Source organism: Mustelus asterias, chromosome 12 (assembly GCF_964213995.1).
Source record: "Mustelus asterias chromosome 12, sMusAst1.hap1.1, whole genome shotgun sequence".
NCBI classification, from domain to species: Eukaryota; Metazoa; Chordata; class Chondrichthyes; order Carcharhiniformes; family Triakidae; genus Mustelus; species Mustelus asterias.
Window position 1 is genome coordinate 109,645,168 of NC_135812.1, and position 27,167 is coordinate 109,672,334.

General features: G+C 46.2%; 1 protein-coding gene across 2 annotated transcripts in view; it reads right to left on the bottom strand.

Annotated features, from left to right (window-relative positions):
* mmd (monocyte to macrophage differentiation-associated) overlaps nucleotides 1-27,167 on the bottom strand; it is a 76,722-nt gene that overhangs the window by 8,750 nt on the left and 40,805 nt on the right. For both annotated transcript variants that reach the window (XM_078225878.1, XM_078225879.1), the window contains exons 2-3: nucleotides 26,844-26,925; nucleotides 17,526-17,686 (exon numbers count right to left, since the gene is read on the bottom strand). In XM_078225878.1, the coding sequence (XP_078082004.1) occupies nucleotides 17,526-17,686; nucleotides 26,844-26,925 (243 nt within the window). The remainder of the gene's footprint in view (nucleotides 1-17,525; nucleotides 17,687-26,843; nucleotides 26,926-27,167) is intronic.

Sequence of the window (27,167 nt, forward strand, 5' to 3'; positions counted from 1 at the left end):
CGTGCCCCCACGGTCAAGTCCAAATTATTGATGTATAAACAAACAGCAAGGGTCCCAACACCGAGCCCTGTGGAACACCACTTAACACAACTTTCCATTCGAAAGGGCATCCATCAACCATTACCCCTTGGATCAAAAGCTGGCTTAGTAACAGGGAACAGTTTGCCACATTACCCTGTATCCCATGGGTTTTTGCAATGTGTTTTGTGTGTGTTGTTGGTTGACAGCCAAATGAAAGTGATTGCCAAACTCCTTGCCGTAGAAGGCTGCTGGCCCATGTGGATCCCTCTGCTTTCTCAAGCTTCTGAAGGTCTCACAGTTGAATGAACAGGGCCCTGCGTAGACCACCATGCAGGTGGAGCAGGAATCACATCAATGTTCATGCAGGCCGCCTGACCTGGTGAAGCCCTGCTCGTAGCACAGCCATCAGGGGGAGGGGAGGGATTCCCACCCACACAGAAGTGCTGGTGGCTGGTCAGACTGATGTGAAGGGCGATCGAGGACCTGGCTGCATGTTCTAGATGTGGAGATGCCGGCGTTGGACTGGGGTAAACACAGTAAGAAGTTTAACAACACCAGGTTAAAGTCCAACAGGTTTATTTGGTAGCAAAAGCCACGAGCTTTCGGAACAGGCTGTCCCTTCGTCAGGTGGGTGGGAGTTCTGATTACAAACAAAGACACAAACTCAATTTACATGAATAATGATTGGAATGTGAGTCTTTACAACTAATCAAGTCTTAAAGGTACAGACAATGTGAGTGGAGGGAGCACTAAGCACAGGTTAAAGAGATGTGTATTGTCTCCAGACAGGACAGGTAGTGAGATTTTGCACATCCAGGCAGGTTGTGGGGGTTACTGATAGTGTGACATGAACCCATATCCCGGTTGAGGCTGTCCTCATGTGTGTGGAACTTGGCTATCAGTTTCTGCTCAGCGACTCTGCGCTGTCGTGTGTCGTGAAGGCCACCTTGGAGAACGCTTACCCGGAGATCAGAGGCTGAATGCCCGTGACCACTGAAGTGTTCCCCAACAGGAAGAGAACAGTCTTGCCTGGTGATTGTCGAGCGGTGTTCATTCATCCGTTGTCGTAGCATCTGCATGTTTTCCCAATGTACCATGCCTCGGGACATCATTTCCTGCAGCGTAACAGGGAGACAACGTTGGCCGAGTTGCAAGAGTAGGTACCGTGTACCTGGTGGATGGTGTTCTCACGTGAGATGATGGCATCCGTGTCGATGATCTGGCACGTCTTGCAGAGGTTGCTGTGGCAGGGTTGTGTGGTGCCGTGGTCACTGTTCTCCTGAAGGCTGGATAGTTTGCTGCGGACAATGGTCTGTTTGAGGTTGTGCGGTTGTTTGAGAGCAAGAAGTGGGGGTGTGGGGATGGCCTTGGCGAGATGCTCGTCTTCATCAATGACATGTTGAAGGCTCTGGAGGAGATGTCGTAGCTTCTCCGCTCTGGGGAAGTACTGGACGACGAAGGGTACTCTGTCCACCGTGTCCCGTGTTTGTCTTAAAGAGGTCGGTGCGGTTTTTCGCTGTGGCACGTCGGAACTGTCGATCGTTGAGTCGAGCGCCGTATCCTGTTCTTATGAGGGCATCTTTCAGCATCTGGAGGTGTCTGTTGCGATCCTCCGCATCCGAGCAGATCCTGTGTATATGGAGGGCTTGTCCGTAGGGGATGGCTTCTTTAACGTGTTTAGGGTGGAAGCTGGAGAAGTGGAGCATCGTGAGGTTATCTGTGGGCTTGCGGTACAGTGAGGTGCTGAGGTGACCGTCCTTAATGGAGATGCGTGTGTCCAAGAATGCAACCGATTCCGGAGAGTAGTCCATGGTGAGTCTGATGGTGGGATGGAACTTGTTGATGTCATCATATAGTTGTTTCAGTGATTGTTCACCATGAGTCCAAAGGAAGAAAATGTCATCGATGTATCTAGTGTATAGCATCGGTTGAAGGTCCTGTGTGGTGAAGAAGTCTTGTTTGAACCTGTGCATGAAGGTGTTGGCATATTGAGGTGCGAATTTGGTCCCCATGGCTGTTCCGTGTGTCTGGATGAAGAACTGGTCGTTGTAGGTGAAGACATTGTGGTCCAGGATGAAGCGGATGAGTTGTAAAATTGCATCTGGAAACTGGCAGTTGTCGGCGTTGAGTACTGAGGCAGTTGCAGCAATGCCATCATCGTGGGGGATGCTGGTGTGGAGTGCCGAGACATCCATTGTGACGAGGAGTGCTCCTGGTTCAACTGCTCCACGTGCGTTGAGTTTCTGTAGGAAGTCTGTAGTGTCGCAACAAAAGCTGGGGGTTCTTTGTACAATGGGTTTCAGGATGCCCTCGACATAGCCGGAGAGGTTCTCGCACAGGGTCCCATTGCCCGATACGATGGGACGGCCGGGTGTGTTTGTCTTGTGTATCTTCGGGAGGCAGTAGAGATCCCCAACGTGGGGAGTACGTGGGATGAGAGCACGGAGGGTACTCTGAAGGTCCGGATCAAAGGTCTTGATCAGAGTGCTGAGTTGATGGGTGTGTTTTTTGGTCGGATCTGCGGGTAACTGTCTGTATGTTCCTCGTTGTTCAGTTGTCAGTACACTTCTTTGCAGTAATCCGTTCTGTTCAGTATGATGATGGCCTCTCCTTTGTCTGCTGGTTTGATGACAATGTTGCGGTTGGTCTTGAGAGCGCGGATGGCGTTGCGTTGTGCTTGGGTGATGTTCGGGGCTGTCTTGTGAGTGCTGCTGATGAATCTGGTGTTGACGCACCTCCTGATGGCTTGGGCATACATGTCAAGTCGAGGTTCCACACACGAGGACGGCCTCAACGGGATATTGGGTTCATGTCACACTATCTGTAACCCCCACAACCTGCCTGGATGTGCAAAATCTCACTACCTGTCCTGTCTGGAGACAATACACATCTCTTTAACCTGTGCTTAGTGCTCCCTCCACTCACATTGTCTGTACCTTTAAGACTTGATTAGCTGTAAAGACTCACATTCCAATCATTATTCATGTAAATTGAGTTTGTGTCTTTGTGCCCTGTTTGTAATCAGAACTCCCACCCACCTGACGAAGGGACAGCCTGTTCCAAAAGCTCGTGGCTTTTGCTACCAAATAAACCTGTTGGACTTTAACCTGGTGTTGTTAGACTTCTTACTGTGCATGTTCTAGACCAGAGGGCTGCTTGCTGGTGTAGCCATACCCATGTCATATCTGCTGCTGCTGCCGCTTGTAGCTACTCCTATCAAGAAATCTGTTATCATAGTAAATGATGCTCGCCTGTCTTGCACTCAGCTAATGTACTGGGGACCTTGGTTCGAATCCCGCCATGGCAGATGGTGGAATTTCTGTTCAACAAAAAATAAATCTGGAATTAAGAATCTACTGATGACCATAAAACCATTGTCGATTATCAGAAAAATCCATTTGGTTCACTAATGTCCTTTAGGGAAGGAAATCTGCTGTCCTTACCCGGTCTGGCCTACATGTGACTCCAGACCCACAGCAATGTGGTTGACTCTCAACTGCCCTTTGAAATGGCCTGGCAAGCCACTCAGTTCAAGGGCAACTAGGGATGGGCAATAAATGCTGGCCAGCCCACGATGCCAATATCCCATGAAGGAATAAAAGAAACCCAGTGTGACCCTCTTCCTGCTGCCTCCACATTCCCTTCTCTGATCAAACGGCTGAAGTACTGACTTTTCAAGAGTTCTTTTTGCTGTTGCAATTTCAAGCAGCTCTGCATTTGGCTGATGGTGTGTCTATGGAATTTTAAGTGAACATCATAGCACCCACATTTCAGATCTGGCTTGTCCAGGTTTCTGAAGTAGATAGGGAAGTGGATAGAATGCAGCATCTTAATGAGCATTTTCCTAGTTTGAGTTTTCTTGTGGTTAAACACCTCCCTTGTCTTCACAAAATTACATCTGGAATCTCTATCCTTTGTCTGACTTTGGCATCACATCTGTCACCTTCTGTTATTATCCTAAATAGACAAACTTATTTACTTGTTTCAACGTGACACCATTAAGTTTCTTCTCATGTATTCCTTCTATTGTTGTTTTTGTCTGTCATACTAATCCACCTTCTAAACTTCGAGATTTTCCTTGACCGGTGATATCCTGCAGAGCATCTTCTGATTCTGAGTAGCGTACAGCAAGCTCCTTCCAAAATCCAAATGCCCTTAGCTTAACAACATTCCTTTCCTGCATGTTTCAAGACTGCCTGTTACCGAACATGTCAAAACTAGTTTTCCTCATCGCCTGTCTTCCTCCTGCAATCTGCAGACTTCTAAAACCCAAATTTAACAAGAACCTAATTCCTACTTAGTTTGCCTCCTCATCTCTCCTGTTTCCAGTGTTGCTGCGTTCTGCACTCTGACTCTCACCCATTTACTAAGGTATCCATGATATGAATTAAAATTGTTAATGTTTTTCAACTTTGCCTCCAATTTTCACAGAAGTACATCTAATTCTTTGAACATTTATTCTGCGTACAGCTTGAAAGATTTTGGCGACAGTCTTGTTGTGCTCCTCTCTTCACTTGAAACAAGTCTGATTCTAGTCTCATGGCTTCAGCTTAAACATGGGCAAGGAAACCTCTTACTGGTTACCATGTACCGTCCTCCTTCGGCTGATGAATCAGTTGAACAACACTTGGAGGAAGCACTGAGGGTGGCAAGGGTGCAAAGTGTACTCTGGATGGGGGATTTCAATGTCCACCAGCAGGAGTGGCTCGGCAGCAGCACTACGGACTGAGCTGTTCGGGTCCTAAAGGATATAACTGCTAGACTGGGTCTACAGCAGGTGGTGAAGGAACCAAGAAGAAAAAACATACTTGACCTCATCCTCACCAATCTGCCGGCTGCAGATGCATCTGTCCATGACAGTATCGGTAAGAGTGACCACAGCACAGTCCTTGTGGAGATGAAGTCCCATCTTCACATTGAGAATAACCTCCATCGTGTTGTGTGCCATTATCATCGTGCTAAATGGGACAGACTTCGAACCAATCTAGTAACTTAAGGCTGGGCATCCATGAGGCGCCGTGGGCCATCAACGGCAGCGGAATTGTACTCCAGCACAATCTGTAACCTCATGGCCCGGCATATCCCCCACTCAACCATTACTAACTATGGATGGAGAAAGAACGGCTACAACAATAATTTAACAATAATGGCAATAGTGGCTTTAAAGTGGCTATTCTGGCTGAGAGTTGAGCATGCTGGGCTTTTTGGTCAACTTATAATTAAAACCAGATGCAGGTCATAAAGTTGCTCTGGTCTGGGAGCTGTAATCTGAAGCTTGTGTGTTGGCCAAATAAGGGAAGTTGTCTACATTTGACCCAGACATTGTGGCTTTGATTTATTACTGTTACGTGTGGAGCATGCAGTTTGCACTATGCATAATTGCGTCGTTTGCAAGTTCGAGTCATGTGATCTGTTTCTGGTTACACGGTTGGCTGGATGACAGAGCATCTTCCAGAAGTGAGTGGAGGATTGTGGATAAAAAGACAAGTGCAGCTTTTATTTGCCAGCAATAACTTGGAAGAGACCAACCATTGTAAGAAGACCTGTACCCTGGAGGATGCTTCAGAGAAGGAGAAAATAGATTCTACATCGAGCATATTTCTTGGCCAAGGTTTTCCTAAACTCAGTAGTATCTATCTTCAGTGAAATAGTTAAAGTTGATGTTCAGTTAAAATTAATATCCAGTTTAAGAGTTAAAGTTCAGTTGAAAGTTGATGTTCAGTAAAGAGTTAATGTGCTGCAACTGTTCACATTTGAGTTGGTACCAGAAGTGTTAAATAAATAAATAATTGAATTACTGTCCTTGTTTGTCCCATTAAACTGGAATGCTTGGAAGGTGTTTAAATTAAAAGCTGAGTAACACATCAAGCCAGGGGATTAACCCTGATTCAATGGAGAGTGCAGGAGGGCATGTCAGGAGCAGCACCAGGCACACCTAAAAATGAGGCGTCAACCTGGTGAAGCTGCCAAACAGGATTACTTGCATGCCAAACGGCAAAAACAGCAAGTGATAGACAGAGCTAAGCGATCCCACAACGAACGGGTCAGATCCAAGCTCTGCAGTCCTGCCACATCCAGTCATGAATGGTGGTGGACAAGTAAACAACTCACTGGAAGAAGAGGGTCTACAAATATCCCCATCCTAAATGATGGAGGAGCCCAGCACATCAGTGCAAAAGATAAGGCTAAAGCACTTGCATCAATCTTCAGCCAGAAGTGCCAAGTGGATGATCCATCTCAGCCTCCTCCAGTGGTCCCCAGCATCTCAGATGCCAGTATCCAGCCAATTTGATTTACTCCATGTGATATCAAGAAATGGTTGGAGGCACTGGATACTGCAAAGGGAATGGACCTGGATAATAGTACTGAAGACTTGTGCTCCAGAACTTGCCGCTCCCCTAGCCAAGTTCTTCCAATACAGTTATAACACTGGTATCTACCCAACAATGTGGAAAATTGTCCAGGAATGTCTTGTACACCAAAAAGCAGGACAAATCCAACCCAGCCAATTACCGCCCAGGCTACTCTCGATCATCAATAAAGTGATGGAAGGGGTCATCAACAGTGCTATCAAGCAGCACCTGCTCAGTGACGCCCAGTTTGAGTTTTGTCAGGGTCACTCAGCTCCTGACCTTACAACCTTGGTTCAAACATGGACAGAAGAGCTAAATTCCAGAGGCAAGGGAAGAGTGACTGCCCTGACATCAAGGCCGCACGCAACTGAATGTGGCATCAAGGAGGCCTAGCAAAACTGGAATCGATGGTATCAGGGGGCAAAGACTCTGTTGGTTAGAGTCATACCTGACACATAGGAAGATGGTTGTGGAGGGTCAGTCATCTCAGCTCCAGGACATCACTGCAGGAGTCCCTCAGGGTAGTGTCCTAGGTGCAACCATCTTCAGCTGCTTCATCAATGACCTTCCCTCCGATTCCAAATAAACCTGTTGGATTTTAACCTGGTGTTTTGAGACTTCTTACTGTTCCCTCCGTCATAATGTCAGAAGTGGGGATGTTCGCCAATGATTGCACAATGTTCAGCACCATTCGCTACTCCTCAGATACTGAAGCAGTCCATGTCCAAATGCAATAAGACCTGGACAATAACCAGGCTTAGGCTGACAAGTGGCAAGTGACATTTGTGCCACACAAATGCTAGACAATGACCATCACCAATAAGAGACACTCTAACCACCACCCCATGACATTTAATGGTGTTGCCATCACTAGATCCCCCACTGTCAACATCTTTGGGGTTACCATCGACCAGAAACTCAACTGGACTCACCACATAAACACAGTGGCTACAAGAGCAGGTCAGAGGCTGGGAATACTGAGTTGAGTAACTCACTTCCTGACTCCCCAAAGCCTATCCACCATCTATAAAGCACAAGTCAGGAGTGTGATGGAATACTCCCCACTCGCCTGGATGGGTGCAGCTCCAACAACACAAGAAGCTCGACACCATCCAGGACAAAGCAGCCCGCTTGATTGGCACCACATCTACAAACATTCACTCCCTCCACCACCGACGCTCAGTAGCAGCAGTGTGTACCATCTACAAGATGCACTGCAGAAATTCACCAAAGCTCTTTAGACAGCACTTTCCAAACCCACGACCATTTCCACTTAGAAGGACATGGGCAGAAGATACATGGGAACACCATCACCTGCAAGTTCCTCTCTAAGTAACTCACCGTCCTGACCGTTCCTTCGCACTTGCTGGGTCAAAATCCTGGAATTCCCTCCCTATTGTGGGTCAACCCACAGAACAGCGATTCAAGGCAGCTCACCAGCACCTTCTGAAGGGAAACTAGGGATAGGCAATAAATGCTGGCCAGCCAGCGACACCCACGCTCCACAAATGAATTTTTAAAAAGTCTGCTGCTCTCTATTTGATTCCAATCTAGAATCTGAATAAATCTCACATCTTTACATTGATTGTCTACTAAACACGTAAACTCCTTTTCATAATCTAGGATGCAAATGTAAATGTTATTTACTTCCAGATATTTATCAAAGATTGTTCTTAGGTTAAATATTCCCTTTCCTGTTCCTATTCCGGGTCTAAATCCACACTGCATTTCACCAATTTCTGCTTCAAATGTTCTATTATATTTTATTATTATTATGAAAAGAGTGGCGAAAGTAAACATTGGTCCTTTAGAGGACGAGAAGGGGGATGTAATAACTGGAAATGAGAAAATGGCTGAGGCATTGAACAGGTATTTTGTGTCGGTCTTCACAGTGGAAGACACAAATAACATGCCAAAAATTGATGACAGGAAGGCTACGGCAGGTGAGAACCTAGAAACTATTATCACGAAAGAGGTAGTGTTGGGCAAGCTAATGGGGCTAAAGGTAGACAAGTCTCCTGGTCCTGATGGAATGCATCCCAGGTACTAAAAGAGATGGCGGGAGAAATAGCAAATGCACTAGTGGTAATTTACCAAAATTCACTGGACTCTGGGGTGGGTTCCCAAAGATTGGAAAACAGCAAATGTGACGCCACTGTTTAAAAAAGGGGGTAGACAAAAGGCGGGTAACTATAGGCCGGTTAGCTTAACTTCTGTAGTAGGGAAAATGCTTGAATCTATCATCAAGGAAGAAATAGCGAGACATCTGGATATAAATTGTCCCATTGGCAAGACGCAGCATGGGTTCATGAAGGGCAGGTCATGTTTGACTAATTTGGTGGAATTCTTTGAGAACATTACATGTGCAGTGGACAATGGGGAACCTGTGGATGTGGTGTATCTGGATTTCCAGAAGGCATTTGACAAGGTGCCGCACCAAAGACTGCTGCATAAGATAAAGGTGCACGGTGTTATGGGTAATGTATTAGCATGGATAGTGGATTGGTTAACTAACAGAAAGCAAAGAGTGGGGATAAATGGGTGTTTTTCTGGTTGGCGATCAGTGACTAGTGGTGTGCCTCAGGGATCAGTGTTGGGACCGCAATTGTTTACGATTTACAGAGATGATTTGGAGTTGGGGACCAAGTGTAGTGTGTCAAAATTCGCTAAGATGCGTGGAAGAGCAAAGTGTGCAGAGGACGCTGAAAGTCTGCAAAGGGATATAGATAATCTAAGTGAGTGGGCGAGGGTCGGGCAGATGGAGTACAATGTTGGTAAATGTGAGGTCATCCATTTTGGTAGGAATAACAGCAAAATGGACTATTATTTAAATGGTAAAAAATTGCAGCATGCTGCTGTGCAGAGGGACCTGGGTGTCCTTGTGTAGGAATCTCAAGGAGTTGGTTTGCAGGTGCAGCAGGTAATTAAGAAGGCAAATGGAATTTTGTCCTTCATTGCTGGAGGGATGGAGTTCAAAAACAGGGAGGTTATGTTGCAGCTGTATAAGGTGCTGGTGAGGCCACACCTGGAGTACTGTGTACAGTTTTGGTCTCCTTACTTGAAAAAGGATATACTGGCACTGGAGGGGGTGCAGAGGAGATTCACTAGGTTGATTTCGGAGTTGAGAGGGTTGGCTTCTGAGGAGAGACTGAGTAGACTGGGGCCATACTCATTGGAATTCAGAAAAATAAGGGGAGATCTTATAGAAACATATAGGATTATGAAGGGAATAGATAAGATAGAAGCAGGGAAGTTGTTCCCACTGGCGGGTGAAACTAGAACTAGGGGGCATAGCCTCAAAATAAGGGGAAGCAGATTTAGGACTGAGTTGAGGAGGAACTTCTTCACACAAAGGGTTGAGAATCTGTGGAATTCCCTGCCCAGTGAAGCAGTTGAGGCTACCTCACTGAATGTTTTTAAGGCAAGAATAGATAAATTTTTGAACAGTAAAGGAATTAAAGGCTATGGTGAGCAGGCGGGTAAGTGGAGCTGAGTCCACAAAAAGATCAGCCATGATCTTATTGAATAGCGGAGCAGGCTCGAGGGGCCAGATGGCCTACTCCTGCTCCTAGTTCTTATGTGCTTATGTTCTTATTATAATTTTCAAGAGCATTTTAACGAGTGGATTCATTAAACTTGTAGTTCCAAATTGGTTTCATTCCATTACTTTAGGTTTCTTGGGTAACTTAACAAATAATGACTTTCTCAAGTCACTTGGAATGTGTCGTTTGTATATTTTTAATCACAAACTTCTATTATCAATTCTAATTCTGTTCCTGCAAGGGCTTTTAGATGTTCTGTTGCTACTTCATCTATGATGTAGAGATGCCGGCGTTGGATTGGGGTGGGCACAGTATGAAATCACAACACCAGGTCAAAGCCCAAAAGGTTTATTTGGAATTACGAGCTTTCGGAGCGCTGCTCCTTCATCACCTGATGAAGGAGCAGTGCTCCTAAAGCTTGTGATTCCAAATAAACCTGTTGGACTTTAACCTGGTGTTGTGAGACTTCTTACCGTTACTTCATCTATGCCTGGAGATTTTCCTGTTCTCATCAATTCTAAAGTATTCCTTACCTCTGATAGTAATGTTTGGTCTAACAGTTGCCTCTACATCTTGAGGACATGCTTGATTTCAATCATTACACAATTCACTTATACATCCTGCCCATCAGATAGCTACTGCATTCCTTTCAAAAATACTTTACCAGCTTTGTCTGTTATGCACTCACTATTTGTCAAAAATGGCACCTTCTGGTGCGTAACTCTCATTTTGTGATTTTTTTTCTCATCCCAAATCTCATTATACCATTTCTCTTTAGTTTGCTTACATGCATTCTTTTCAATTTCATCAGACTCAGGATGTTTCTTTTCTTTCCACCCTCTATCGTCTTCACTACTACCTCATCTGTCATGCACTCCTGGTCTCTTTTCCATTTTGGTAATATTTTCTTTGCAGTGTGTTGCATACTCGCATACTTTCCCCATCTGTTTTCTATTTCTTGTTCTGATCCCTCAATCATTTATTAGGTTTCCTACTCCATTCCTATGTTTTTCAACTCTTAAGTAAAGCACATAATTCTTTTCCACCTAACCAGATTCTAGCTAACTTACTTCTGCAAGTCCTAGTAAGTCAATACATGTCTATCCGTTACCTGTATGTAATAATCAAGTTCTCCTGCTTGATATAAAGTCCTTATACTCCATGTTCCAATTTTCAAGGAGTTACCTCTTCCATTGAGTGCAGAAGCTAACCACTTGAGAGTTTAGGTAAACTTTGCCATAAATCTGCTGGTTATTTCATTGGACAAGGGCTTCTTTTTCCCTGTCACTATTTACAACAGAATTGATTTCAGGGGCTTGACCTCTTCTGTACCTGCTATTCTTCGACTCTAACGCTGTGTGACTAACTATGGATCTTATACCATATGAGGGGCCAGAATCCTCACAGGTGACTGGCCACACTGCCTTTCTGAGCATCTTGACTGTGCCATATGCCTTGTTGGTCTTCATCTTGAGCCACTGTCCTACTAACCTGTTAGGATCTTCTGCCTCTTCCACAATTCCCAGACTTTATGCCCATTAAAAGGGGTGATGTTCCACCCCACAACAGCTGAAGCTAATGGACCCCTCACTTTGTTTTGCACGGCTGTCGAATTGAGATCCCGGGCTATGACTGGTGTACACAATCAGCTTCATAGAGTCATAAGTAAGAGTTATGAGATGAGGGTCTCCCTTAACCATTCTTGTCTTGTTGTGGGTATGTGATTTGGCAGGGATCATGGGTACTACACCTCTCAAACATACCCCACATCTGATTCCTACAATTAACATCTCTTCCCTAAAAGTTACAGCACTGGTTCCTTTATTCTAAATGAAAACATGATCATTTCCAGAAGGAAAAACATAAAACCCTGAATAAGTAATTAACTCTCTAACCAGGGGATAACATCACTTATTTTACCAGCCAAGGACAATTATCATTTTACTTGCAGGGCACGAGAAACCAAGGATCTTCACAAAGTTAACTAGCTTCACTAGACACAATTGTTACCTTGCCCAGTCACTGTCCAATCACAGCAGTGATGTGGAGATGCCGGCGTTGGATTGGGGTAAACACAGTAAGAAGTTTAACAATACCAGGTTAAAGTCCAACAGGTTTATTTGGTAGCAAAAGCCACACCTGGCTTTTGCTACCAAATAAACCTGTTGGACTTTAACCTGGTATTGTTAAACTTCTTACAATCATAGCAGCACAGGCAGCTCTGAAGCTTGCCTGTCTGACAATAACTGGATTAAATTAAATCTATTTTTTCGCGGGGTTTTAGTTATTTAAGAGTGTAAGAGTAACCCGGAAGTAGCTTGGGCGCGGGGTCACGAGGGCGGACATTTTGTAGTTTTTTAAGCGCGTGAAGTATAAAAGGGAGGCCGCAGTATACAGCGGGCAGCGTCAGGAGCGGGCAGGGGAGTGAGTGGGAAGCAGAGTGAAAGCTGTAAGGGCTTTGGCTCACAGGGCTTCGGGGAGAAAGGACGAGCAGGGGTGAGTTTCTTTTTTTTAATTTCTAATTTACTTTTCTCTGTGTACCTTGGTAGAAAGGGTGAAATATGAGTGTGAAGCCAGTGTGTTGTTCGCAGTGCAGTATGTGGGAGGTCCTGGAGGCACCTGGCCTCCCGGACATCCACATCTGTGAGGGGTGTGTCGAGCTGCGGTTCCTGAGGGACCGTGTTAGGGAGCTGGAACTGCAGCTCGAGGATCTTAGGCTGTTAAGAGAGAATGAGGTGGTGATAGACAAGAGCTATCATCAGGTGGTCACACCAGGGCCACGGGTGGAGGCCAAGTGCGTGACGGCCAGGAAGGGTAAAGCTCAGGTGATTGAGAGCACCCCGGTGGATGTGCCCCTACACAACAAGTACTCCTGCCTGAGTACTGTTGGGGGGGGCAGCCCATCTGGGGGAAGCAGCAGTGGCCGTGTCTCCGGGGTGGAGTCCGGCCCTGTCACTCAGAGGGCTAAGGAAAAGAGGAGGAAGGCAGTGTTAATCGGGGACTCGACAGTCAGGGGGACGGACAGGCGATTTTGCGGAGGCAGGCGGGAGTCTCGCATGGTGGTCTGCCTCCCTGGGGCTGGGATCCAGGATGTCGCTGGGCGAGTCCCAGAAATCCTGAGGTGGGAGGGAGAGGAGCTGGAGGTAGCGGTACATATTGGTACCGCTGATGTGGGGAGGAAGGGGGAAGGGGTCATGAAAAGAGAGTATAGGGAATTAGGGAGACAGCTGAGAAGGAGGAAAGCAAAGGTAGTAATCTCAGGATTGTTGCCTGTGCCACGGGAAGGTGAGGACAGGAATGGAGTGAGGTGGAGGATGAATGTGTGGCTGAGGGACTGGTGCAGGGGGCAGGGATTCAGGTTCCTGGACCATTGGGACCTCTTTAGGGGCAGGTGTGACCTGTACACAAAACACGGGTGGCACTTGAATCCCAGGGGGACCAATACCCTGGCAGGAAGGTTGGCTAAGGCTACTGGGGAGAGTTTAAACTAGATAGGTTGGGGGGAGGGGATCAAAATGAGGTGACTGAGAGTGAGGAAGGTAACTCGCAAACAGAGAAGGGTTATAGGCAGTGCAAGAGGGAGGATGGACGGGGGATAGAGAAGGGGAGAGCTCAGACCAAAGGATTGAGATGTGTTTACTTTAATGCCAGGAGTGTAGTGAATAAAGGGGATGAGCTCAGAGCGTGGATCGATGCCTGGAAGTGTGATGTGGTGGCCATTACGGAGACTTGGATGTCTCAGGGACAGGACTGGATACTCCAGGTGCCGGGATTCAAATGTTTCAGGAAGGGCAGGGAGGGAGGCAAGAGAGGGGGTGAAGTGGCACTGCTGATCAGGGATAGTGTCACAGCTGTAGAGAAGGTGTATGCTGTGGAGGGATTGTCCACCGAGTCTCTGTGGGTGGAAGTTCAGAGTGGGAAGCGGCCGGTCACTTTGCTGGGAGTTTTCTATAGGCCGCCCAATAGTAACAGGGAGGTGGAGGAGCAGATAGGGAAACAGATCCTGGAGAGATGCAGTAATAGCAGAGTTGTTGTGATGGGAGACTTTAATTTCCCAAACATAGATTGGAATATCCCGAGGGTAAGGGGATTGGATGGGGAAGAGTTCGTTAGGTGTGTTCAGGAGGGTTTCCCGACACAGCATGTGGACAAGCCAACAAGAGGAGAGGCTGTACTTGATCTGATACTGACCAATGAACCTGGACAGGTGTCAGATCTCTCAGTGGGAGAGCATCTTGGGGATAGCGATCATAACTCTATCTCCTTTAGGCTTGCATTGGAAAAAGAGAGGATCAGGCAAGTTAGGAAAGTGTTTATATGGAGTAAGGGGAAATATGAAGACATTAGACAGCAAATTAGACGAGTAAATTGGAAGGTGGTATTCTCGGGGAAATGTACTGAAGAGAGGTGGCAGTTTTTCAAGGAATGTCTGTCTAGAGTTCTACAGGACAACGTTCCGAGCAGACAAGGAGGTGTTGGTCGGTTAAAGGAACCGTGGTGCACGAAAGCTGTGCGGGATCTAGTCGAGAAGAAAAGGAAAGCGTACAAAGGCTCAGAGAGCTTGGCGAAGATAGGGATTTAGAAGAGTATACGGCTTGTAGGAAGGGACTAAAGAAGGAAATTAGGAGAGCCAGAAGGGGTCACGAGAAGGCCCTGGCAGGTAGGATTAAGGAGAACCCTAAGGCGTTCTATAAATATGTGAAGAGTAAAAGGATGAGACGTGACGGAATAGGGCCTATAAAAGGTGAAGGCGGAAAAGTCTGTGCAGAACCAGTAGAAATGGCAGAGGTGCTCAATGAGTATTTTGCCTCGGTTTTCACAGAGGAGAAGGACCTGGGTGGATGTACTGCGGGCATGCGGTGGACTGAAAAGATTGAGTATGTGGACTTTAAGAAAGAGGTTGTGCTGGAATCTTTGAATGGCATCAAGATAGATAAGTCGCCGGGTCCGGATGGGATGTACCCCAGGTTACTGTGGCAGGCGAGGGAAGAGATTGCAGAGCCTCTGGCGATGATCTTTGTGTCGTCAATGGGGACGGGAGAGGTGCCAGAGGATTGCGGATGTGGTTCCTATTTTCGAGAAGGGGAATAGGGATAGCCCAGGGAATTACCGAGCGGTGAGTCAAACCTCAGTGGTTGGTAAACTGATGGAGAAGATCCTGAGGGACAGGATTTATGAGCATTTAGAGAGGTTTAGTATGCTCAAGAATACTCAGCATGGCTTTGTCAAGGGCAGATCGTGCCTTACGAGCCTGGTGGAGTTCTTCGAAAATGTGACTAAACACATTGACGAAGGGAAGGCGGTAGAAGTGGTTTATATGGATTTTAGCAAGGCGTTCGATAAGGTCCCCCATGCAAGGCTCCTAGAAAAAGTGAGAGGGCATGGGATCCAAGGGGCTGCTGCCCGGTGGATCCAGAATTGGCTTGCCCAAAGGAGGCAGAGAGTGGGTATAGATGGGTCTTTTTCTAAATGGAGGTCGGTCACCAGTGGTGTGCCCCAGGGACCTGTTCTGGGACCCTTGCTGTTTGTCATTTTCATAAATGACCTGGATGAGGAAGTGGAGGGATGGGTTGGTAAGTTTGCCGACGACACGAAGGTTGGTAGGGTTGTGGATAGTCTGGAGGGATCTCAGAAGTTACAGAGGGACATAGATAGGATGCAAGACTGGGCGGACAAGTGGCAGATGGACTTCAACCAACCCAGAAATTGATAAATTCTTGATTTCTCGAGGAATTAAGGGCTATGGGGAGAGAGCGGGTAAATGGAGTTGAAATCAACCATGATTGAATGGTGGAGTGGACTCGATGGGCCGAATGGCCTTACTTCCGCTCCTATGTCTTATGGTCTTATGGTCGTATGGTCGTGGTCCATTTTGGTAGGTCAAATGGGATGAAGGAGTACAATATAAAGGGAAAGTCTCTTAGTACTGTCGAGGATCAGAAGGACCCTGGGGTCCGGGTCCATAGGACTCAAAAATCGGCACCGCAGGTGGAGGAGGTGGTTAAGAAGGCTTATGGTGTGCTGGCCTTTACCAATCGAGGGATTGAGTTTAGGAGTCCTGGGATAATGATGCAGCTATATAAGACCCTCGTCAGACCCCACTTGGAGTACTGTGCTCAGTTCTGGTCACCTCATTACAGGAAGGATGTGGAAAAGATTGAAAGGGTGCAGAGGAGATTTACAAGGATGTTGCCTGGATTGAGTGGCATGCCTTACGAGGATAGGCTGAGGGAGCTCGGTCTTTTCTCCTTGGAGAGACGAAGGATGAGAGGAGACCTAATAGAGGTGTATAAGATGTTGAGAGGCATAGATTGGGTGGACTCTCAGAGACTTTTTCCCAGGGTGGAAATGTCTGCTACGAGAGGACACAGGTTTAGGGTGCTGGGGGGTAGGTACAGGGGAGATGTTAGGGGTAAGTTTTTCACACAGAGGGTGGTGGGCGAGTGGAATCGGCTGCCGTCAGTGGTGGTGGAGGCGAACTCAATAGGGCCTTTTAAGAGACTCCTGGATGAGTACATGGAGCTTAATAGGATGGAGGGTTATAGGTAGGTCTCGAAGGTAGGGATGTGTTCGGCACAACTTGTGGGGCCGAAGGGCCTGTTTGTGCTGTAGTTTTTCTATGTTTTTAAATTACATCTCACAGAAAATCACTGTTGGATGTGTCTTGTCCTCGAAGGAAACCAATCAGAAATCTGATCCAACTCATTGGACTTGCAAATAAACTCAACTGAGTGTCTGGGGGAATGAGCAAGGGGAAACTGCACATACAGAAAATTCACCATTTCCCTCAACGCTGTGTCCAGATTTTCAAAACTCAGTTGATTCAGGGACCCAGAACTTTAACTCGCATTGAACACTTAGTCAGGGCAAGAATTGAAGTATTTCCAATTGATCTCAACACGCCAGGTTAGAAAGGGTGAAATTAAACATCATTTGATCCGTACCAGGTACTCCTACTAACAGGGTGAACACCAGGTGAGGACAAGATGTGCAGACAGTCCAAAGATGTGCTGGTTAGGTTGATTGGCCATGCTAAGATTGACCCTAGTGTCAGGGGCGTTAGCAGGGTAAATATGTGGGGTTATGGGGATTGGGCCTGGGTGGGATTGTGGTCGGTGCAGACTCGATGGGCCGAATGACCTCCTTCTGCACTGCAGGGATTCAATGGAAGATCTTAAAGTTTAAAGTAGGCTTACATTAACACTGCAATGAAGCTACAGTGAAAATTCCCTCGTCGCCACACCCTGGCGTCTGTTTGGATACACTGAGGGAGAATTTAGCATGGCCAATGCGCCTAACCAGCATGCCTTTTGGACTGTGGGAGGAAACCAGAGCACCTGGAGGAAACCCATGCAGACACGGGGAGAACGTGCAAATGCCACACAGTCACCCAAGCCGGGAATCAAACCTGGGTCCCTGGTGCTGTGAGACAGCAGTGCAAACCACTGTGCCAGCCACTCAAGATCAGACTCAGTTGCTACATTCTCAACAGCCAAACAGCTTGGTGACTGTCCAATCACAGACGTCTACAGGAGATATCGCAGGAAAGTCTGTGGCTGTGAATAAAGCCAACCGCTGCAGAGAGGAGGGAAATGTTACCATGTATTACCTCAAGTGGCTCTTCTTCCATGCAATGATGTGGAAGACAGTGGAAACGATGAAGAGTGCACACAGACCAACACCGTACATCCAGGCTGTAATCTTCTTCCACCGGTCATCTGACAGTCGATGAAGTAGCGTGCTTCCAACAATTGCTGGAAAAATGAGGAACTAGGAAGAAACATACACTCCAATTTAATCACTCAAACTTTTCCAACAACTCTGTTAGCTTATTTGCCGCTTGGTCAAGGTTCCCTGCCCTCACCCAGCCCAACATTGCTGGGCAAGTACCTGATAAACCTCGTGGCAGACATATTCCTTGACTCCTGCTATTCTCTGATCTTTAGAAATGGGAAACTGCAACAGGATCTCACAAGAATTTTGTCTGCACCTGAGAAAGTTGGAGGACCTGCGTGGCATAGCAGAGTGCGGAATTAAGCTGCAGGGCTGTACAACCAAGGAATGCACAACTGTGTAATGGTGACATGTGACAGTCCCTGATCACCCAAAGTGAAAGGGGAAAGAAATACCCAGACGTGGTCTGTGCTAAGTTAGCTGATCTTAACCAGAATGAAGAGGGGAACACGATTTGATCTTGGTGCATCATAGAACATAGAACAGTACAGCACAGAACAGGCCCATGATGTTGTGCCGAGCTTTATCTGAAACCAAGATCAAGCTATCCCACTCCCTATCATCCTGGTGTGCTCCATGTGCCTATCCAATAACCGCTTAAAAGTTCCCAAAGTGTCTGACTCCACTATCACTGCAGGCAGTCCATTCCACACCCCAACCACTCTCTGCGTAAAGAACCTACCTCTGATATCCTTCCTATATCTCCCACCATGAACCCTAGAGTTATGCCCCCTTGTAATAGCTCCATCCACCCGAGGAAATAGTCTTTGAACGTTCACTCTATCTATCCCCTTCATCATTTTATAAACCTCTATTAAGTCTCCCCTCAGCCTCCTCCGCTCCAGAGAGAACAGCCCTAGCTCCCTCAACCTTTCCTCATAAGACCTACCCTCCAAACCAGGCAGCATCCTGGTACATCTCCTCTGCACTCTTTCCAGCGCTTCCACATCCTTCTTATAGTGAGGTGACCAGAACTGCACACAATATTCCAAATGTGGTCTCACCAAGGTCCTGTACAGATGCAGCATAACCCCACGGCTCTTAAACTCCAACCCTCTGTTAATAAAAGCTAACACACTATAGGCCTTCTTCACAGCTCTATCCACTTGAGTGGCAACCTTTAGAGATCTGTGGATATGGACCCCAAGATCTCTCTGTTCCTCCACAGTCTTCAGAACCCTACCTTTGACCCTGTAATCCACATTTAAATTAGTCCTACCAAAATGAATCACCTCACATTTATCAGGGTTAAACTCCATTTGCCATTTTTCAGCCCAGCTTTGCATCCTATCTATGTCTCTTTGCAGCCTACAACAGCCCTCCACCTCATCCACTACTCCACCAATCTTGGTGTCATCAGCAGATTTACTGATCCACCCTTCAGCCCCCTCCTCCAAGTCATTTATAAAAATCACAAAGAGCAGAGGACCAAGCACTGATCCCTGTGGCACTCCGCTAGCAACCTGCCTCCAGTCCGAAAATTTTCCATCCACCACCACCCTCTGTCTTCGATCAGATAGCCAATTACCTATCCAATCTGCCAACTTTTCCTCTATCCCACACCTCCTTACTTTCATCATAAGCCGACCATGGGGGACCTTATCAAATGCCTTACTAAAATCCATGTATATGACATCAACTGCCCTACCTTCATCAACACACTTAGTTACCTCCTCAAAAAATTCAATCAAATTTGTGAGGCACGACTTGCCCTTCACGAATCCGTGCTGACTATCCCGGATTAATCCGCATCTTTCTAAATGGTCGTAAATCCCATCCCTAAGGACCTTTTCCATCAATTTACCAACCACCAAAGTAAGACTAACCGGTCTATAATTACCAGGGTCATTTCTATTCCTTTTCTTAAACAGAGGAACAACATTCGCCACTCTCCAGTCCTCTGGCACCATCTCCGTGGACAGTGAGGACCCAAAGATCAAAGCCAAAGGCTCTGCAATCTCATCCCTTGCCTCCCAAAGAATCCTAGGATATATTTCATCAGGCCCAGGGGACTTATCGACCTTCAGTTTATTCAAAACTGCCAGTACACCCTCCCTCCAAACAACTATTTCCTCCAGCCTATTAGCCTGTAACACCTTCTCTTCCTCAAAAACATGGCCCCTCTCCTTGGTGAACACTGAAGAAAAGTATTCATTCATCACCTCGCCTATCTCTACTGACTCCATACACAAGTTCCCACTACTGTCCTTGATCGGCCCTAACCTTACCCTGGTCATTCTTTTATTCCTCACATAAGAGTAAAAAGCCTTGGGGTTTTCCTTGATCTGACCCGCCAAGGACTTCTCATGTCCCCTCCTAGCTCTCCTAAGCCCCTTTTTCAGCTCATTCTTTGCTAACTTGTAACCTTCAATCGAGCCATCTGAACCTTGTTTCCTCATCCCTACATAAGCTTCCCTCTTCCTTTTCACAAGACATTCCACCTCTTTCGTGAACCATGGTTCCCTCACTCGGCCATTTCCTCCCTGCCTGACAGGGACATACCTATCAAGGACACGCAGTATTTGTTCCTTGAAAAAGTTCCACTTTTCATTATAGTGCCTTTCCCTGACAGTTTCTGTTCCCATCTTATGCCCCCTAATTCTTGCCTAATCGCATCATAATTACCTCTCCCCCAATTGTAAACCTTGCCCTGCCATACGGCCCTATCCCTCTCCATTGCAATAACAAAAGACACCGAATTGTGGTCACTATCTCCAAAGTGCTCTCCCACAACCAAATCTAACACTTGGCCCGGTTCATTTCCCAGTACCAAATCCAATGTGGCCTCACCTCTTGTCGGCCTATCCACATATTGTGTCAGGAAACCCTCTTGCACACACTGCACAAAAACTGCCCCATCCGAACTATTTGACCTACAAAGGTTCCAATCAATATTTGGAAAGTTAAAGTCCCCCATGACAACTACCCTGTGACCCCCACACATATCCATAATCTGCTTAGCAATTTCTTCCTCCACATCTCTATTACTATTTGGGGGCCTATAGTAAACTCCTAACAACGTGACCGCTCCTTTCCTATTTCTAACTTCAGCCCATATTACCTCAGTGTGCAGATCCCCCTCGAAGTGCCTTTCCGCAGCCGTTAGACTATCCTTGATTAACAATGCCACTCCTCCACCTCTTTTATCAGCTTCCCTACACTTACTGAAACATTTATACCCCGGAACGTCCAACAACCATTCCTGTCCTTGTTCTACCCACGTCTCCGTAATGGCCACAACATCGTAGTCCCAAGTACCAATCCATGCCCCAAGTTCATCTACTTTGTTCCGGATGCTCCTTGCATTGAAGTAGACACACTTCAACCCACCTTCCTGTCTACCGGTACCCACCCTTGACCTTGATACCTTCCCCAATACCTCACCACTCTCAACACTGACTTCTGGACTACAACTCCTTTCCCCACTCCCCTGACAAATTAGTTTAAACCCCCCTGAAGAGCCGTGGCAAATTTCCCTCCCAGGATATTGGTGCCCCTCTGGTTCAGGTGCACTCCGTCCTGTTTGTACAGGTCCCACCTTCCCCAGAATGTGTTCCAATTATCCACGTGTCTGAAACCCTCCCTCCTACACCATCCCTGCAACCACATGTTTAACTGCACTCTCTCCCTGTTCCTCAACTCGCTATCACGTGGCACCGGTAACGTACCAGAGATGACCACATGTTTTGTCTTGGCTCTCAGCTTCTAGCCCAGCTCCCGAAATTCCTGTTTTAAATCCCCTTCCTTTCTCTTACCTATGTCGTTGGTACCAATGTGTACCACGACTTGTGACTGTTTCCCCTCCCCCTTGGGAGAAATCATGGTTAGGATCATTCGGTGGGAGACGGAGGGGCACAAAATTCAGGGGATGAACAATTATCATTTGATGAATCTTTTTGGAAAGGGCGCAATGGGCGAATGTGAGGTGGGGGACAGAATTAGGCTCAGCTCAGTTGTTGAAGTTATAAACACTTGCCATGAATAATGAAAGGAAATACGTGCATTTATATATGGTGCTTTTATCCTCAGGATATTCCAAAGCACTTGGCAGCCAAATGAAGTGCAGTCACTGTAATGTAGGAAATGTGGCAGTGAATCTGCATACAGCAAGATCCCATAAACTGCAAAACAATAATGACCAGATAATCTGTTTTACTGATGTTGATTGAGGGATAAACATTAACCAGTTGGATTTTCACAGCGCAGGGATGGAAGCTGCTAATGTGCAGAGGCTGGTGTCAGCTACTGGATCTCGCGGAGAACACTTACAACTGCAATTTATATAGCAACTTTAATTGTGGGAAAATGTCCCAAAGCAGTCAAGCAAAGAAAACCTGACACCAAATCAAAGATGATGTTAGAAAAGGTGATTAAAATCTTGGTCTAAGAGGTGGATTTTAAAGAGGGTCTTGAACAAGGAGTGGTCAACTGGGATAGTTAAGTTAATTAAAGATTCTTGGAACAGGAACCTTCCTATGCTGACTTTTTAATATTCATTCATGGGATGTTTATATCACAGGCATTGCCACTTAATTGCCCTTAAACGGAGAGGGTTGCTTGGCCATTTCAGAGAGTATTGAAGAAACAACCACATTGCTGCGGCTCTGGAGTCACATGTAGGCCAGATCAGCCAAGGACGGCAGATTTCCTTCTCCAAAGGACATTAATGAACCAGATGGGTTTTTCTGACAATCAATAATGGTTTCATGGTCACCATTACTGTGACTAGCTTTATATTCCAGATTTATTAATTAAATTTTAATTCCATCAGTTGTCATAGAGTCATAGAGGGTTACAGCGTGGAAACAGGCCCTTCGGCCCAACTTGTCCATGCTGCCCTTTTTTCTTAAAAAAAACCCTCAGCTAATACCAATTGCCCACATTTGGCCCATATCCCTCTATACCCATCATACCCATGTAACTATCTAACTGTTTACTTTAGCGATGGAAAGGGATAGGTATATACCGAAGGGCAAGAGTTATAGCTGGGGGAAAGGAAATGATGATGCGATTAGGCGAGATTTAGGATGCATAGGTTGGGGAAGGAAACTGCAGGGGATGGGCACAATTGAAATGTGGAGCTTGTTCAAGGAACAGCTACTGCGCATCCTTGATAAGTATGTACCTGTCAGGCAGGGAGGAAGTGGTCGAGCGAGAGAACCGTGGCTTACTAAAGAAGTTGAATCTCTTGTGAAGAGGAAGAAGGAGACTTATGTTAAGATGAGACGTGAAGGCTCGGTTAGGGCGCTTGAGAGTTACAAGTTAGCCAGGAAGGACCTAAAGAGAGAGCTAAGAAGAGCCAGGAGGGGACATGAGAAGTCTTTGGCAGGTAGGATCAAGGAAAACCCTAAAGCTTTCTATAGATATGTCAGGAATAAAAGAATGACTAGGGTAAGATTAGGGCCAGTCAAGGACAGTAGTGGGAAGTTGTGCGTGGAGTCTGAAGAGATAGGAGAGAGGCGCTAAGTGAATATTTTTCGTCAGTATTCACACAAGAAAAAGACAATGTTGTCGAAGAGAATACTGAGATACAGGCTATTGGACTAGATGGGATTGAGGTTAATAAGGAGGAGGTGTTAGCAATTCTGGAAAGTGTGAAAATAGATAAGTCCCCTGGGCCGGATGGGATTTATCCTAGGATTCTCTGGGAGGCTATGGAGGAGATTGCAGAGTCTTTGGCTTTGATCTTTATAGAACATAGAACAGTACAGCACAGAACAGGCCCTTCGGCCCACGATGTTGTGCTGAGCTTTATCTGAAACCAAGATCAAGCTATCCCACTCCCTATCATCCTGGTGTGCTCCATGTGCCTATCCAATAACCGCTTAAATGTTCCTAAAGTGTCTGACTCCACTATCACTGCAGGTAGTCCATTCCACATCCCAACCACTCTCTGCGTAAAGAACCTACCTCTGATATCCTTCCTATATCTCCCACCATGAACCCTATAGTTATGCCCCCTTGTAATAGCTCCATCCACCCGAGGAAATAGTCTTTGAACGTTCACTTTATTTATCCCTAAAGAACAAAGAACAGTACAGCACAGGAAACAGGCCCTTCAGCCCTCCAAGCCTGTGCCGCTCATTGGTCCAACTAGACCTCCTTTACTTTGGTTTCTGTGATAACCATATAGTCATAGACCAAGAATGCGAGGAAGCATTAGTGCAATCACAAGCAATGGAGAACATTGAAAAGGAACTGACCTACAGCTCCAACAGATCTTCCTGTTTCTACAACACCACCAGAGGTCGGAGCCAAACCCCTTGTTTTGAATATGGTTATCTCAAGTGTTCATGCCCAATATGCACCAGCCAGTAAAACAATTTACTCCTGCCATTCAGGACTGATCCTCCACAATATAAGAACAAAGTACAGCACAGGAACAGGCCCTTCGGCCCTCCAAGCCCATGCTGATCATGATGCCCCAACTAAAGTGGTCCATTTTGGCAGGTCAAATGGGATGAAGGAGTACAATATAAAGGGAAAGACTCTTAGTACCTGTAGAGGGTCAGAAGGACCCTGGGGTCCGGGTCCACAGGACTCTAAAATTGGCCCCGCAGGTGGAGGAGGTGGTTAAGAAGGCGTATGGTGTGCTGGCCTTAATCAATTGAGGGATTGAGTTTAGGAGTCCGGGTATAATGATGCAGCTATATAAGACCCTCGTCAGACCCCACTTGGAGTACTGTGCTCAGTTCTGGTCACCTCATTACAGGAAGGATGTGGAAAAGATTGAAAGGGTGCAGAGGAGATTTACAAGGATGTTGCCTGGATTGAGTGGCATGCCTTATGAGGATAGGCTGAGGGAGCTCGGTCTTTTCTCCTTGGAGAAACGTAGGATGAGAGGAGACCTAATAGAGGTATATAAGATGTTGAGAGGCATAGATCGGGTGGACTCTCAGAGGCTTTTTCCCAGGGTGGAAATGGCTGCTACGAGAGGACACAGGTTTAAGGTGCTGGGGGGTAGGTACAGGGGAAATGTTAGGGGGAAGTTTTTCACACAGAGGATGGTGGGCGAGTGGAATCGGCTGCCGTCAGTGGTGGTGGAGGCAAACTCAATAGGGTCTTTTAAAAGACTCCTGGATGAGTACATGGGACTTAATAGGATGGAGGGTTATAGGTAGGCCTAAAAGGTAGGGATAGGTTTGGCACAACTTGTGGGGCCGAAGGGCCTGTTTTGTGCTGTAGTTTTCTATGTTTCTAAAAAAAAAGCTTCCTGCCCTTACTTGGTCCATATCCCTCTATTTCCTCCCTATTCATGGACCCATCTAAATGCCTCTTAAATGTTGCTAATGTGCCTGCTTCCACCACCCCCTCTGACAACGTGTTCCAGGCATCCATGACTCACTGCGTGAAAAACTTCCCCCACACATCTCCCTTAAACTTTCCCCTCTCACCTTGAACTTGTGCACTCTTGTAATTGACATTTCCACTCTAGGAAAAGGCTTCTGACTATCCACCCTGGTCTATGTCTCTCAATTTTGTGGACCTCCATCAGGTCTTTTCTCAGCCTCTTGTCTTTCCAGTGAAAACAATCCTAGATTATCCAACCTCTCCTCACAGTCAACACCCTCGAGACCAGGCAACACCCTGGTGAAGCTTCTTTGCACTCTCTCCAAAGCTTCCCTCGGTGGAATGCCGGGTCAACAACATAACCATTATTAACCAATTTAAAATGTGGACAGAATAGTTAACATCTTGCTGAAATCTAGCATCAGCTTTATTTATGACTGTTACACCTCAGACATGCTGTCCAAAGCACAATGCGCCAGTAATGGTTTTGTAGGGTAGCAGTCTCTGGGTCAGAAGGTTGTAGGTTCTCAGCACTAAGTGTTGCACTGATGGAGCAGCTTTGCTTTGGGCAAGGTGCTAAACTGAGACCCCATCATCCCGCTCAGTTCATGTCAAAGATTCCAGTGACACTATTCGAAGAAGAGCAAAGATTGGCTCCCTGATCTTGCCAAATGTTTATTCTTTAACCAAATGATCTTGTTGTTCTCACATTGCACTAGTTGTGCACATGTAACTCATTACAACACCAACTGCTCTAAACTATTTAATGGGCTATAAAATACTTTGTAAAAGCTGTTACATAAAGATAGTTATTTACAAGACAGTTATTAAATGACAAAAAGACAGAATGCAAAAGGCATGAATTGAGTTACAATTTTTGCCAATACAGATTACAATCACAGCACAGGAGTGAATATGTCAGAGTGAGAATGTAAGAACAGCATGATCTTTAATAAGATCATGGCTGATCTTCAAGTTTACTTCTCTTTCTCACCCTATTCCATGTCCCTAGATTTCCTCAGTGCCCGAAAGTGTGTTGATCTCAGTCCTGAATATACTCAACAACCGGCCATCCACAGCCCTCTGCTGTAGAGAGTTCCAGAGACACACAACCTGCTTGCAGACAGACCAAAGGTGTTCTGCAACGTGGTCACCCAGTGATCCATCACACCCAACCACCGCCCATGCAATCATAGAAGGTGCTGCCCCTTTACCTCATCCCTGTTCACTATCCCAGTGCTCAAACACTCTTTTCAGATGAAGCAGCACTTCACATGCATGTTCTTTAATCTGGTCTATTGCATTCTCTGCTCCCAATGCGGTCTACTCTACATTGGAGAGACCAAATGCAGACTGGGTGACCGCTTTGCTGAACACCTTCGATTCATCCACAAGCAGGACCCAGACCTTCTTGTCGCTGGCCACTTCAACACCATCCTACTCTCCTGTCCACATGTCCATCCTTGTCCTGTTGCAACGTTCCAGTGAAACCCAATGCAAACTGGAGGAACAGCACCTCCTCCGATTGGGCACTTTACAGCCTCCCGGACTGAACATCAAGTTCAACAACTTCAACGCCTGAACTCTCTTCTCCACCTTCACCCCATTCCCATTTATTTTATTTTAGTTCTTTATATCTTATTAATCCGTGCTGGGGTGTGGCACAGGGGGTTGAAAAGTGGAGATTAAAAAAAAAAGAGTTTGGCAGTGCATGTTGAGCTGTAGGTCCAGTCTGACCCCTGCTATTGAAGGGAAACATTGCATTCAGATAATCTCAAATATAAAAGGTTGGTGAATAAGTAGGTGTTGGTGACTCACTAGGTGTTGGTGCCTCACTAGGTGTTGGTGCCTGTATGATTCACTCCGTCACATCATGTAAATAGTAGAAGATCGGAGAACTTACCGCATGTGTGTAACAGTTTGCAGCATGTTCATAGGTGGTGGGCTGGTACCGGGAATTCGCTGGGGGTCGATTATTCATAAATCTATAAAGAAAGCAAGGGAGTTTATTAATCCAGTAAGTACTCATGTTTTAGGTAGAGCTTTGAGTCAGTTAAACTTAAATTCATCAACAAAAGAAATCTGAAATTAGATACTGTATTGGACAGAAATGTCCCCCTTTCCCATGAAAAGGAAACCCAGATCTGCACTGAAACTCCAATTTAATACATCAGAGAGTTAGATCTTGACACCTCACTCAAACCCTCGCATAAACAATCAAGTATTC